We start from the raw sequence: 14,354 nt of genomic DNA on the forward strand, positions 1-14,354 counted from the left end.
TGTTCCTGCAAAACTCTTACCAATTACCTTCATTTACCCCAGTGCATATGACAGCATGTCTCTTCTGGAAGAGGTGTTGCAATACTCGGCATATTTGCAAGTAAAAGACCTAATTGGCTGAACATCCCCCAGTTGTTTTGATCTGAGCATGACTTGCCTGAAGGCTGGAGTTGCTGATTATATTACTTCAGAACATACATTAAAGAGGACAGCAATGCTAGACATTTACTTGTCTCTAGCTTGGGAAATTCTATTAATTCCATTTAATCAGAGCCCAAGTGGGTGCTCCAAATACAGGGGCATTGGGGATATTGCTGTAATGAATTGTCTTCTGTTTTCTGAGCATGCAACACCAGTTGGCAGAGCAGGCTCTGATGGAAATACAGTCTCATTTTCAGAAAAGAAAAGTTACCTGCTTAGGGTCACTCTCTGGGCAAGAATGGGACATACTTTATCAGCCTTCAGACAAGTTCTTACATTCACTTCCCCCTTTATTCCGTTACCTCACAAATATCCTTCAAATGCTTGATGTAGTCTCTCTCCGTGCTTATGATCTCATTGATGACGTTGGTTCTCATTTGATCTTTGGTGGTCTGCCCCATCCCAAAGCGGCGGGTGCCACTGCTGGAGTCGTCCTCTTTGCCACCCTCTACCTTCAGGGGATAATCTTCCATGGGTTCATCCTGGTTTACTCGGAGCTGTGCCAGACACACAAGATGTTCACCGTTTGTATTGCTAAACACAACTCTTCCAAGGAAAAGAAGTCTGGGGCAGACAAGACTGAGCTAGGATAAGGAGTGAAGAGGACTGCTATGTGTGTATTACCTGTAAACATATTTTCCCCTTGGGGAAGCTAAGGCCAGATAGTCAGTTTTGGGAGGGTGCTTTCAAGCCACATGGCAGCTGCTCCTACTGTGTGACATGGGTGTTTTTAGCAGGCATCTCTTGTGGACAGAACTCACAGGAATGATAGAGAGTTGTCCGGGAAGAATACATACAAAATCAGGACAGGAAATGGTTTATCAAATGGAAATCTGCTTAGGTACTTGTGAGGGGGTGCTTAGGGAAGGAGGGGGGAAACCAGTAAACACTTGCTTTTTTTGTATAGCTTTACTGTTGTTCTCATACTATAAATAACAGATGGCCTCTCAGTGTCCGCTTCCCCAAGATTATTTAAAGAGAATTTATTGTTAATATAAAAGCAGATAAAGATGCCAGTGGGCATACAATGTGGTAAGGAATGGCATTACGTTACAGGGCTGCGTGTGAAACTCATCGTTCCTTCATAGCGCCCGTCAGATGGCAGCACAGCATGAGCAGAGAAAAACACCACCGTTTTGTAGGCACTCCGTCCTACTAAGTCTATTGTCAACAACAGCAAAGTACCTTAGTTACTAGCAGGCAATTATTGGTGCATTTCACTTACAAACTTTATTTATCTTAGAGTGCCCATGGGAATATTTTGTACACAGCACAGAGAAGAAGTGAAAAACACTGAATTAGGAACACGTGTAACTATAGGCATTTTTAGTACAATGACACAGAACTGCTTTAAACTTTTAATGTAGTTTCTTCTAGGCAGGCTTACTTACCGCTTGATACACGTATATGTACATATACTAACAGTGCATGCCCATCCCTTGTCAACATAAGCATAGATTACATTTACTCACTGTTTACAGCTGGTGAAGATGTGCAGTCCTGGTTTTCCTTCACTTTGAGCAGAACACCATTGGCTAGTGTTAAACTCAGACCTTGGCCTGAAACTTGTGTGGAGTAACTGAGAGACCTGCAGATTTATCCAAGTCCCCAAACATACAAGCCCTCCGAGCAGTAAGCTGGAGACCCAGTGATAATTAGCCAGAAATCTTCACTCAGATGTTTGAGTAACTGTTGTAATTACTCTGCTAAAAGAACTTGTTACTCTGCATCCCTAATGGCTAGCATTAGTCTGCTTTCACCTGAAATACTGTTGCCGGTTTTTGCCAGCCAGGACAACAACTTATCAGTAACGTGAAAGAAAAAAAGGCCTGTGTTTTGACTGCGAAAAAAGTTCCATCCCCACCAGCGCTGAGAGTTTGGTCCTAGTGATCTTACTTGGGAAAACATCCACTGTTTGTAATAGTTATCCAGCTGAGACTGTCTCCTGCAATCTGTAACAAAGCGTTTCAAAACTTTTATAGCACTGTCTGCCCCACTTCTCCAAGGACTTTTGCTACAGACACTGGATCACCTCACATCACCTCCTTTCATGCTTCACCTGGTTTTGGGTCACTTGTGATCTGAAGTGACCCGGATAAAGAGCTAAAGGGCTGAGAATCTCTGCCCTGAGGCACCTAATTGCCTTTGCAGTACTGAGGAGCCTGCCCTGAAATGGTGAAAGCAGAGTCAGGCATCCACGGCCCAAAGAAAGGAAAAAAGCCTTTCTCCTCACAGCAGGAAGGAGTGCACAGCAGTTACCCAGACTCTTGTTTTACCCCCTACTTGCACAGAGAATTCAGATGCGTTTCAGAATGCTCTGCTGGAAATCAGTCCAACCTCTGCAGTATGCAGCTGGGACTATCTGGACTGTTCTATATAGCTATTTCTATATGGTCTTTGTAGCTGGCACCGGGGGAGAGCCTTGGCCCACAAGCATTAGCATTTCATATCTCCCCCCTCATCAGTTGTCCCTCATGACCTCCAAGACATTTTTGTGGTTTTCTCATCCATTTTTAAATCCCTGGAATACAGTGCTGGGTCGTAGCCTGTTTTTAAAACTCCAGGGCTAAGAGAAAGTGTGTGCGTGAGTCAGGTGGTTGCATACTTTGGGATGTGGCATTGCACTGCACCCAGCTCCAGATGAAGAAAGCTATATTTGGTGCCGTGGTCGTCCACAGTGTCTGAAGTGGATACTACAGTGAAAACCTCTGCCAGCTGCACCTGGGATTCCTCTAAGAGAGTATTGCTCGTTCTTGAAGGGGATGCTGCGTGCTTGGGCATAAACTAGTTAATATATGGGTAAGCAGGAGCCCAGGCTGCAAACCACCATGCAGGGCAGCTGCCCAGCTGACACAGCTCAGCTTAGCTCCAGAGTCTGGAACTGAACCACCCTTGCCCTGATTTACTCATGTAAAGAGGGACTTCTCCACGCCAGTGGCAGCTCAGCCAGGAGGGCCTGATGTACCGTAGCCATGTGTAGAGGAATAGTAACAAGACATGTTGAACCAGCTATCTCTAGCAGTGAAAGTGCTCAGGAGTCACTACAGAACGCTAAACCTGGAGAAAAAGAACAAACACTTGGTGCTAATGGAGAGGCATAAAGAAACATTAAGCTCTTACCCGTACAAAGCTGGCTGGAAACCAGCCTTCACTGTCCAGAATCCTCCCCCACCACCACTCTTTGTTGGTGGCGTCCATTACTTCAATGACATCGCCAGCCTTGAATCCCAGCTCTTGGTCATCCATCGTGACATGGTCCCAGAGGGCTTCTGCATACACCACACTGCCATCACTGATGAGCTGTGGATAGAGCAAGTCAAACTGTCAGCTCCCCCCAAGAAAGCAGCACAGTCAGCCAACGTGGCTGCAGCTTTGGCACCATTGCTGCTGAGCCAAACAAGTGTTGATACTGTTTACTCCCCATGAGCAATGTGAAAAGGAGTTGGTGCTAATCTGGCAGTTGCTTCAATTGACCTTGCTCTCAATAGCATGCATTCAGAATCACTTGGATGCAGTACATTTACTACCGTAAAGAACATAAATTTGATGCTCTAGAATTTCTTACTGGTGACTTTGCGTCAGCCAGTAAACAAGGCTCAGTGGTGTGTTGTTGGTGGAGGGTGCTCGTGTGCTGCCAGTGCAGCCCTGATTTGGAAAGCCTTGAAATAAAACCTTAAGCATCAATGCTTAGAGACATACTTCAGAGCAGAAAGTATTCGGAGGCCTCAGAGGTAGTCTAGGATGGATAGAGCCTTAAGTCTTTAAGGTGGTTAAACTTAGCACTTAAACTGCTTAAAATAAGTCTCCCAGAGAGTTTAAGTAATTATGCTGAGGGACAATGTCCCATAGAAGGTCTACTCTAGGGAAAAAAGGACCCCCAGCAATTAAAAAAAAACAAAACAACCCAACACGCATGGCTAGAGGCTGTGAGGGGGCTCTAGAACACAGCAATGATTGCGTCTGTACCTGCCTGATGCCATTCTCAACCATTCACAGCTACAGTGCAGTGGTGTATTTGTCACAACAGGAGTGTCGCCTGATGCCCACAGGTTTATCATGTCAGAGTCTCCTTTGAATTTCAGCAACTACAGAGTATACGCACAGGCTCCTCAGGGCCTGAGCATGACTAGGACTGTCCGAATACCAAGGATTTCGCCAAGAAGGCAGTATGTATATTGGAGTCCTACTAAAAAGGACTTACTCAGCCATTCTGGAGTGGCAGTGAAGCCCTGTTTTTCTCCAGGAAAATGATGCAATGATAAATTCTGGGAAGACAACTAGAAGAGCAGTCCACGAGGCAGGAGGTAGAAAGAAAAGGTGTACAAACCCCACTGTCCATGGAACATCTCACAACATCGCAGCAGTATCACCACAGCCACATAATGCACGTCATCCATGCTGGGCACCTTAGGTTGCTTGGTCACACAGTTAGTTATCTACTGCTCTAGGTTACTATTTTTGCCACTGCCCCAAGAAGAAAGATGCATGTTGTAAAAGAATGTTAGGATAATCCTGCATATAGGAAATCAGGAGAGAGTTAGAGGCATTGGTGCACCCTGGGGTGCATCAAGCACGGCATTGCTAGCCGGTCTAGGGAAATGATTGTCCCACTCTACACTGCGCTGGTGCGGCCTCACCTCGAGTACTGCATGCAGTTTTGGGCGCCACAGTACAAAAAGGACATAAAACTATTGGAGAGTGTCCAAAGGAGGGCAACAAAGATGGTGAAGGGTCTAGAGGGGAAGACGTATGAGGAGAGGCTGAAGTCCCTTGGTTTGTTCAGCCTAGAGAAGAGGAGACTGAGGGGAAGACCTCATCGTGGCCTACAGCTTCCTCACGAGGGGGAGCGAAGGGGCAGGCGCTGATCTCCTCCCTCTGGTGACCAGTGATAGAACCCGACGGAACGGCATGAAGCTGCAATGGGGGAGGTTTAGGTTGGATATCGGGAAAAGGTTCCTCACTGAGAGGGTGGTCGGGCACTGGAACAGGCTCCCCAGGGAAGTGGTCACAGCACCGAGCTTGACTGAGTTCAAGAAGCGTCTGGATAAGGCTCTCAGTCATATGCTCTGATTCGGCTGGTCCTGTGTGGAGCCAGGAGTGGGACTCGATGATCCTTATGGGTCCCTTCCAACTCAGGACGTTCTATGATTCTATGATTAATTTGAAAGAAAACTCAAATATAGTATGCCTTTGCATAGCAAATGCCCTTTCACTGAACCAGAAACAGCTTAATGCAGTGGTTTCATTTTAACAAAATGAATAGGATGATGGGGAAGGAGAGGATGAGAGGTTCCCACTTCTCCACATAGCCAGTGTCTCAGCACTCCCCATACTGCCTTGTCTCAGCTGCCCTCCGCTGCACCACCACAGCGTCCTTACTGCAGGTTTCTGCTCTTCACAGCAGTTGCTGTGGTGAGGCCCAGCAAGCAGGGAATGTAAGGGACATGCTGCTGTTATACAGCCGGCCAGTGGCACGACGGGAAAATCATCCAAGAGTCTTAAATGGAGTCTCACTAGTCTAAGCTCCTATAGCAAGGACAGGCTTTGATCACAAGGCAAGTAGAGAAGTAGTATCATTAGTCTCAGAAAAACAAACATCAAAAGATAGTGATGAATGCACCATACAGCAGAGGCAGCTACACCCAGTCAAATGGCAGGTATTTGTCCAAATGAGCTGTGGAGGGAAAGGATATTTGGCTTGAAAACATACAGCTGCTAGAGATTTTTACGCATAGTTCACTTAACAGGCATATTGCATAGAGTTTGACAAGCTTGAAGCATACTCAGCATTATGAATAAACCCTTTGTTCATGTTTTTTAAACACTTGTAATTCTTGTGAGGCTTCTAGAAACTTAAAGGTTTTAGCTTTCTAACATAAAGTAATGATGACTAGAATAGGGAAGAGAGTGGATGTGAAAGTGTATATTTTTCCAAAATCAGCTATCAGACTTCAGTTACAGAACAACAGCTGGGCTGTGGATGACGGCGGATGTTAGCCACTCTCAGAAAAGAGCTCCGCTGGTGCTTTGAGCAATCTGCCTGTGCACAACCCACCCATTTCCTCTAGCAGTCCAACTTCAGCGACTAGTGACTGTGTGGATCACAGGCTGAGCCCAGCTCTCTCTTCTGAGGGAGAGGAGAGCAGTAACAGGGTGACGGGGTGACTGGAGCTGGGTGCCTGGTCACCCCTATAGACAGAAGCCCATTAATGCTGACCTCACACAGACTGTTGGGGAGTCACCTGCACTTAGGTAAGCCCTACCACCAGGTCACACCGGAGCTGCTGCCATACCACGCTGAGTTATGTATTCCTGTGCGTAAGGGCTGGCTGTTGCTCAGCAAATGGGCATATGCTAATAAATCTTTGGTAAAAGTGGCATTCAGTGGGCTTTTCAACATACAAATTGTGACCAGCACATAAAGAACATGGCTATTTCGAAGATAAAATACCTTTGCTGTGTGCTTAAATATGTCACTCTGAATCAGTGCTCCGAGTATGATGTGGTAGCTGGCGCACACACCACGACTGGAGAAACTAAATAGACTTCCTCTGTAGCATTTTGATGATCACACAAGCAGAGCACTGATGATGCAAAGGCATTAATACCTTACAGTACCGAGCTGTCAGATCTGTGTCTTGATGAGAACACAAGACACCAAGCCTGACCTAGCATTAACAACATGTTAGGGTTGATACACCCAGCTCACAAGGGGACAGAGCCACATGGTTCTTCTCAGAGTCACCAAAAGCCATATGACTGACTAGTGAATCCTCAGCTGGTATTTTAATCCATCCACTAACATCAATATCTTAAATTTTCTCTATTCAACAACAGCCATACTGTGAATATGATTTGCCAAGTACAGAAAGTCACAACCGATTCGTGCCATAAGGGCACAGGCAAGCAGACAAGCCACCACCACAGAGAGTTCTTGCGCAAAGAAAGGTGTGACTAAGACGATACCTGAAATACAGGCCAGGATTTGATTGACACCAAACACCATGTTTGTAGGGAAGAATGACCAATATGGAATAAAGCAAGAAATAGAGGAAGAAAATACTTTATATACGATTTGGATTGTCTCAGCTAATTTAGTGGAGCAGCACTTGCAAGACCTCCACAACTGCAGGGTGACAGGCTCTCCAGTCTCCTCCCTGCACCACTTCAGTCTGTGCTCATATCGTGGGGATGGGGGGGCAAGGGAGCAGGCACAAATACTGAAAAGTGATAATCACCATGCTCAGTGCTCATTTTTCTGTTAGCCCTCAATCTGCATCAGTCTGTACCTTACACTATTTTTTTCAATTGTATCCAGTCCAATTCCTAGGCTGATGCAGAAATACCAGATCCTTTTTCCAAAGCAAATACCAAAGGGTAGCTCTGAGCCAGGACTGACATTTCCACGGCACAGAAGCACCTATGGTACTGCCTGCTGAGCTGCTCCAGCTGGGGCAGAGCATGCTGCAGCGTCATCTCGGAGGAGCATACTGTTACTGGGGAAAAAAGGGTTAGGACTCTCACTCCCTGTCCCAGGAAGGATAAAACACACCAATAGCTAAAAAGGTTTGTCTGCAAAATGTGTTAGAGCATGGCACGATGAACCAGCTATATTGTGAGAGCTGCTTATCTTCCAGAGAAGCATGTATTAAAGGGAATGCTCACCATTTCCAAGCATGGCAGATCCTAGGCTCAAAAGGCTCATCTTACCACAGGTTGTGATCTTTGCAATTAAAGCAAGGTTTGAAAAACAGCTATTAATTTCCATATGAAACAACATTTATGTGCTGGCTTTATAATGTCAAGGTCAACTCAGTACATGTTCTTGAAGAGCCCCAAACCAGTCTCTAGAAGAGAAACATTAGAAGACAGAGAATGCAAACCCAGCCACCCCACAGCTGCTCTAGCTACTGCAGCTGGCAGCAGTAAAAACAAAAAAAAAAATTGGCTATTTTTCTTTGTTTATAACAACATTTAAGTTTGTAGACAGCAGTGTTTGCAACCCAAAGGCAGTACCAACACTGATGCTTTGAAACTGAAAATTGACTGCAGCTGTAATGTTGCATTGGCACTTCTGTGCATCTGCAGCTGCTTTTCCTACTGCTCATGCAGCTACAGCCTCGCTGCTCTTTTACAAACACAGCAGATGCTAAGGGAAGGCACCGGTAAAACAGTGCTTGTGCAGGTTGCTCAACGTACCACAAAGATGGAGGGGGGAGGATTGCTGCATTACTCCTCCAAACAATGCCTCTGCACAGGCTGCCAGCCAGGACTATCGCATAGAGCTGCCCCAAATTAAGTCCATTACACGTAGGCAAACAGATCTGGCGTGCCAAGGCCCTCATCTGTGGGCTTGTTTGCACTCCAGCTACTCGGTCCCTGTTTGTCTCAGGCTGGACACCTTGACATAATTACCTCGTCTGTCCTGGTCTTGTTCTGACAGGAGCTCCAGGCAATATTAAGAGAGATAAAAGATCTCGACAACTTACAGAAGGAGGGATGAAGATGCCTTTAGGAAATATTTATCTTTGAGCTACTCGGTTCTGTTTGAATAAAATTTGAATAGCTTTCTGTTGATAATGCCAAGTACACTGGATCATACAGAGCTAAAAAACAAACCCAGGAGCACTGGAATATACTGGGAACAGGGCAGTTCAGGGGGAAGGTGCCAATTAAACAGAATTTACTTTTCAGCTCTGTGACCCTAAAGGAGACACCTTCCATGAAGAGCACCTGAACTCAAACTTTTCCTGGTGAACTGAAATGGTTGCTGTGAAGCCTGGTTCGTTGCTCAGCCCCCTCAGAACTTGTGTGTTACAGACTGAGGCTGAACTGGGTCAGCACATCAAACACTTAAATCCTGCAGCAGTCCTGACCCCAGAGGCAAAGCACCCCCCCAGCTCCAGTTCCTTCACCCATCACTTTGCTTCCAGAGCTTCTCTTCTGCTTTCTCTAATGCAAAGTGCAGCAGAGGAATTAAAGAAAAATTTTACTTCCACTCTTGCCCCAAAGTAGCACCTCATTCACACAAATATTTATTTTTTCTGAATGTGGGTAGAAGCCAGCTAGCCTCTCCCTCAAACTGAACCCACAGGATAGTTTTCAAATCATGCTGACGGCCTGCCCTCACTTCCTCTCAAAACTTTTAGCTTCACCATTTAAAGATGGACAGCAGAGATTAAATTTATCTTATAGAGCTTCTGTCATCTGAACAGCAGGCATTTAGTCTGAACAAGTTACGTGATTGTCTTTCCGGAGCATCTCCACTTTGTGGAGAGTGACAGGCACCACAGGAAAGGGTTCATCTTGGGCATCTATCGTAGCATGATGAATTAACCAAGCGCCTGGGGGTCCTGTCTCCCTTCTCTGCCAGGGAGGAATTTCGGCTAGTTACGACTTGCTGCCTGGCTGCAGGGTGCCAGAACCACTGCCACAGCTCCACAGCCACAGCAAACACTTCATTGCTTCTTGCCACTCCTCTGTCTATATGTTTCAGGGTAACACAAGCCCACATGGTCAGTGGGTTGCATTCATTGCTTCAGAAGCACAGACCTGCACCCCATGCCCCCAGCCAAGCCGTGCCCTCGGCATTCGTTGCCCTTTTGCCTACTGTGTCAGCTGCATATTTTTTCAGCACGTATTTAGGATAGTGGAGGACACTCAGGCGTTTACCAAACACTGCAGATCTCCATTCAAAATATTTTAATTTGACAGTGATCCTCCTTAACAAATCTGAGATGTCAGTCAACCAAGACCTTAATCCAGTGTGCTACAATGATATTCTAGAGTGCTGCTTTTTTAATCAGTGCCTATAGTCAAACTCCTCATGTGACATCTAGTACAGCTGCCTCCATTTACCAAGCATTCAAAATTTGTCATCACATTTATTTGGTAAGAACTATTTTCCACAAAACTATTCTGACTGGCATTAATTACATTATTCCTTTTTATTTATATCATCTGAGTCCTGATTCCCCCTCAGAAGTGGTTTAAACAGATGGGAAGAGGAGGAGGGTCCCCCCGCAGCAGGGAAGGAGAAGCTTTGAAAGCTCCCTTTATCAAGTGCTAAGGAGGAGGGAAGCAACCCTTGTAGAAAGCGGAGGCGGCAGAGCTGTGTTCCGTGTTATTTCAACCTGCGTGTGAAGAGTACAGCGTGAGAAAGCGTGCCAAGTGCATGTCCATCTGAGTCCAGTTAAATGTGTTTTTTCAAACTTCAGAGTGATGCAAGAAGTTCTCAGTTCCTCACCTAAGATATGGGAGCTGGTTATTATAATGCAAAACAAATAACTGAAATTGCTTTAGACCATTTTACTTTTTGGCTGAAATAGGCCAGGAAAGTTCTTATCAAAGAGTGGGGATAGTTACTTGTAGCTGAGGAGGACACCTACTCACCTGTCAGTGTCTTCAGCACCCCAACCACCACTCTCCTGTGACCTGAATGTCAAGGGAGTCTGCTAATTTTAGGAACTAACATCCTTAACCTTTGGCATAAAGAAACAACAGGAGTAAAGCCCTTCTCAAACCTGTAAGTACTCTGCAAAATGTTTTTTGGTATCACATTTTATAGTTAAATGTTGCAGTTGCTGGTAGTGCTTACAGTGAGTAAAGCTGTAAAATAGTTTTCATTTTAACCTTTCATACAAATTTCCAGAGGATACTTACTTAAACTTATGTCTAAGACATTTATTTTCTGGTATAAGTGAAATATATTTTCACTCTTTCTAAACAAGCAGATACAATTGTTGAGTGACAGGGTGACAAAATGGCAAATGAAATTCTATGCTGACAAACGCAACAGAAGCAATATCAAACGACTGGCTAAATGAGCTGCTCCTCAGGAATGTCTCTGCAGACATATTTAAGAAAACATGGGCCTGCTCCATCAGGGTCAGGAAGTCTGAATGTAAGGAATGACTCAAAAAGAGAGAAGGAAGAGGAGAACTAGACAAGGCACAAAGAGCAGCACGAATCAAAAGTGGGAAGAATTTCTAGGCAAGTACAAGCTAAACAGGCCTCGAAGCTGCAACAGAGAAAGGTGGATGCAGGGTGGCCGCGAGATGAAGGCTTACAACATGGTTATTTGCAATGTGAGGCCGATGGGTGCCAGGCAAGAAGCGTAGTACAAAAGCAGTACTTTTTCCCTGTGGTGCATAATTAAGCTATGCTACAGGATGTGGCAGAGCCAAACACATAGATGATTTAAAAAGAGATTAAGCAAATGTATATCCTTCAAAGCCATTTAAACACATTGTATCTGGATACAGCCCATCAAGGATCTTAAACACACCTGGGAAGGCACACAAGGGAGAAAGCCAGGCAATACTTGCGTCTATCCCCGAGCAGTTACCCCAAGTCACAGATACAAGTGTTACCAGCTGGCCCTACAGAGCTGGTCTTAGGACATTAGGGTAGTAAAAAACCCACAAAAGAAATGTTGACAATTCATATTACCCATAAATACTTCTTGAAAATAGCAAGACCTAAAAATGTTAACTTGACAGGGACAGGTATGTTCCCTGAGGTACAGCAACACTCTCGTTCAGATGGAAAATTAGCAATTGCCAACACAGTAATTACAAGGACATTAGGATGTCCTTTGGGACAGGGCTGTCATCCTCCTGGCTGGAATTCCTCAGGCAGAGGTAAGTGTAGCACTTCCACACAGCTTCAACATAAGAGATCCCACACACTTTATCCTACCCATGCAACACTCACCAGGCACATGGAGGAAGATCAGTCCACACACCTGGAGTAGCCATTCATCCCTACCCCATGGATGTCCAACTCCCGGCCTTTTTTTTTTTTTTCTTTCTCCCAAAAAAGGGAAGATGAAAGTGTACCCAGGGAAACCCGACTGCTCAGACATTGCCTGGGAGGCTTTAAGGGAGAAAGAGTCCTTGAGCGCAGGTTTCAGGAGTGTGTATGTGCCACATCCTCACTCAAAATGTTCAGAAAGGCCTTTACAATTAAGAGCTCAAAGGACCTCAAAAACTCCTTAAGCACTCAAAGCCAGAGAACTTAAGTCATTCCAAAGCTCTAAATCAGCTTAAACAGCTTAAACTCATCTAAGGCCTTAAAGTGTTTTAAGCATTTTAAACCCATCTAAAGCCTTAAAGTGGCTTAAGGAGCTTGAAATACTCTAAGGCTTAAAAGTAGTTTAAGTATCTTTAACTTTTGGCTAAACCACTCCTCATAACTCTCCCAGTTTGTGGCACCTGTCACTCCAGGATAAGGTAGGGCCCAAGCACCGTAGTCCCATTTACCCCAAACAGCCCAGATCTCTGACAGAATTGCACTTTTTACCCCCCTTTCCAGCTATTCAGGGGTGCTTTGAGGAGCACTGAGCCCCTCTCTCCTGGTTCAGCACAGACTCCACGTCCTGTGGCTGGCAGCTCTGACTGCAGCGGCTGGAGGTGGACGCACACAACTACTCAGGGGTTTGTAACAGGGTTTACTGGGCTGGTGCCATAACTGCACTTGGAAATCAGCCACACACTCTTACTCTATTTTCTTTGGTTTCAAAGACTGGAAAGGAGTGAGGCCTGGGGTTGAACTCTCAGGTTTGAACAAGATTTTGACCTAGGGCTCACACATCTACAGTTTCTAGTTTCTGGTTCCAGTTTGGCTGTAGATGAAAACTGTGTCTGACTGACTGACTCTTCACCTCACCAACAGTTTTGAAGTCTATGTTTACTGCAGAATATGAAGCACACCTGGTTAATGCAATTTTTACATTTTCTGATGCCTTGATTTTAACTGTACAAACTGGGAATGGAAATAGCCCAGGATGTCTCTGTTTGGTTGTTCTCACATTGAAGAGTGATTGGTGATGCATCCTTTTTACACTACTCTTTCTCAGGCACCCAAATAGAAACTATTTTCTTTAGAAAATTTTACTTAATGTTACATTAACACATTGTTACATCACTGATGCTATCAACTTGCCCCATTCTCCTCCTGCTGCTGCCTGCAGCATTACCCTTCCTCTGCGCACTCCCACCAGCACATCCCCTTAGGACACTTCCCGTCCTTTTCCCTCTCTGCAGGACAGCTCCTGATTCCACTGCCTCTCCCATGACTTAATTTTGAGATTTTTTTTTTCTTTCCACCTCCTTTTTTGCTTCCTCTTTCACCATTATTTCTTTGGACAAGTGAGGACTATACTGTACAGATCCCCCAGGACAACATATCCACAACAGTTCAGCTGCAGCTCATTCAACACAGGGATTTATTGAGGATAAATGTTGCATCCTGGCTCTTTGCAGAAGAAAAGGAAAGGGAAGCATGCAGTGCCCAGAGCTCTCCACCCGTTGACTGTTGCTATTCCCTTCCCCCAAAAGATACAGCAAGTTACAGAATCAGTTATAGCTTGAAGGCAAATTAATCTAAATTTGTTTTACAAATAAGGTTAAAGAAAACATTGTAAAGCAGATACAAACTGCATTGCTAGCAAACTGCTCTGAATCATCAAAAGGTCAGCATCTCTTTGGGCTCACAGCAGGCAGTAAGCCAGAAATACAGCACACGGTTTTCCTTTTCATGTGTGTACATGATTTAATTTTAATGGAACACACTCAAATGATTTTTATTGCTCCTATCTCCTATGAAAACGTCTCCCTTGGATTAACAGCACTGTGCCAAAGTCTGTACAAGACTGGTAGGTGCTGGCGGACATGCTGGGCCAACAGAGATTGTTTAGCAATTTCCATGACCTAGCTCTCAAGATGGTCTCCCTGCCTCCAGAGAAGCATGCACAGTTGAGTATCTATTTCCTTTCTTCACCTTCTCCTGAGAAAGAAACCCTGCAGGGTTTTGGTGACCCAAGACTTTGGATTTCCACCCCCTATACCTTTCGGCTGCTCTCTCTCCCAGTGCACACATGCTGGTTTAGATCCTTTCTTCACTGAACTCTGAATTGCTGTCTGTCCTTTTGTTTGAAAATGGGGCAGAGGAAAATCTGAGTATCAGATAGAGACAAACAAAAGAACAAAAACCTTGATAAAGTCTCACTGTCAGGCAAAGGAGGCTGCCTAGCCTTTGTTTTTGGTTAGTGCGTGTAAATATAAAAATGAGTCATTTCTTTTGTAGTCCCTACAGAAGGTTCTTCAAGCTAAGTACACTCAAAAAGAAAAAAAAGAAGAAAAAAATAGAAG

General features: G+C 44.9%; 1 protein-coding gene across 4 annotated transcripts in view; it reads right to left on the bottom strand.

Moving 5' to 3' along the window:
• Nucleotides 1–14,354, bottom strand: part of ARHGEF4 (Rho guanine nucleotide exchange factor 4) — a 221,545-nt gene that overhangs the window by 8,703 nt on the left and 198,488 nt on the right. For all 4 annotated transcript variants that reach the window (XM_054836092.1, XM_054836091.1, XM_054836093.1 and 1 more), the window contains 2 exons: nucleotides 3,322–3,501; nucleotides 504–698 (listed from right to left, as the gene is read on the bottom strand). In XM_054836092.1, coding sequence (XP_054692067.1) covers nucleotides 504–698; nucleotides 3,322–3,501 — 375 coding nt within the window. The remainder of the gene's footprint in view (nucleotides 1–503; nucleotides 699–3,321; nucleotides 3,502–14,354) is intronic.

Source organism: Grus americana, chromosome 9 (genome assembly GCF_028858705.1).
Source record: "Grus americana isolate bGruAme1 chromosome 9, bGruAme1.mat, whole genome shotgun sequence".
Classification (NCBI taxonomy): domain Eukaryota; kingdom Metazoa; phylum Chordata; class Aves; order Gruiformes; family Gruidae; genus Grus; species Grus americana.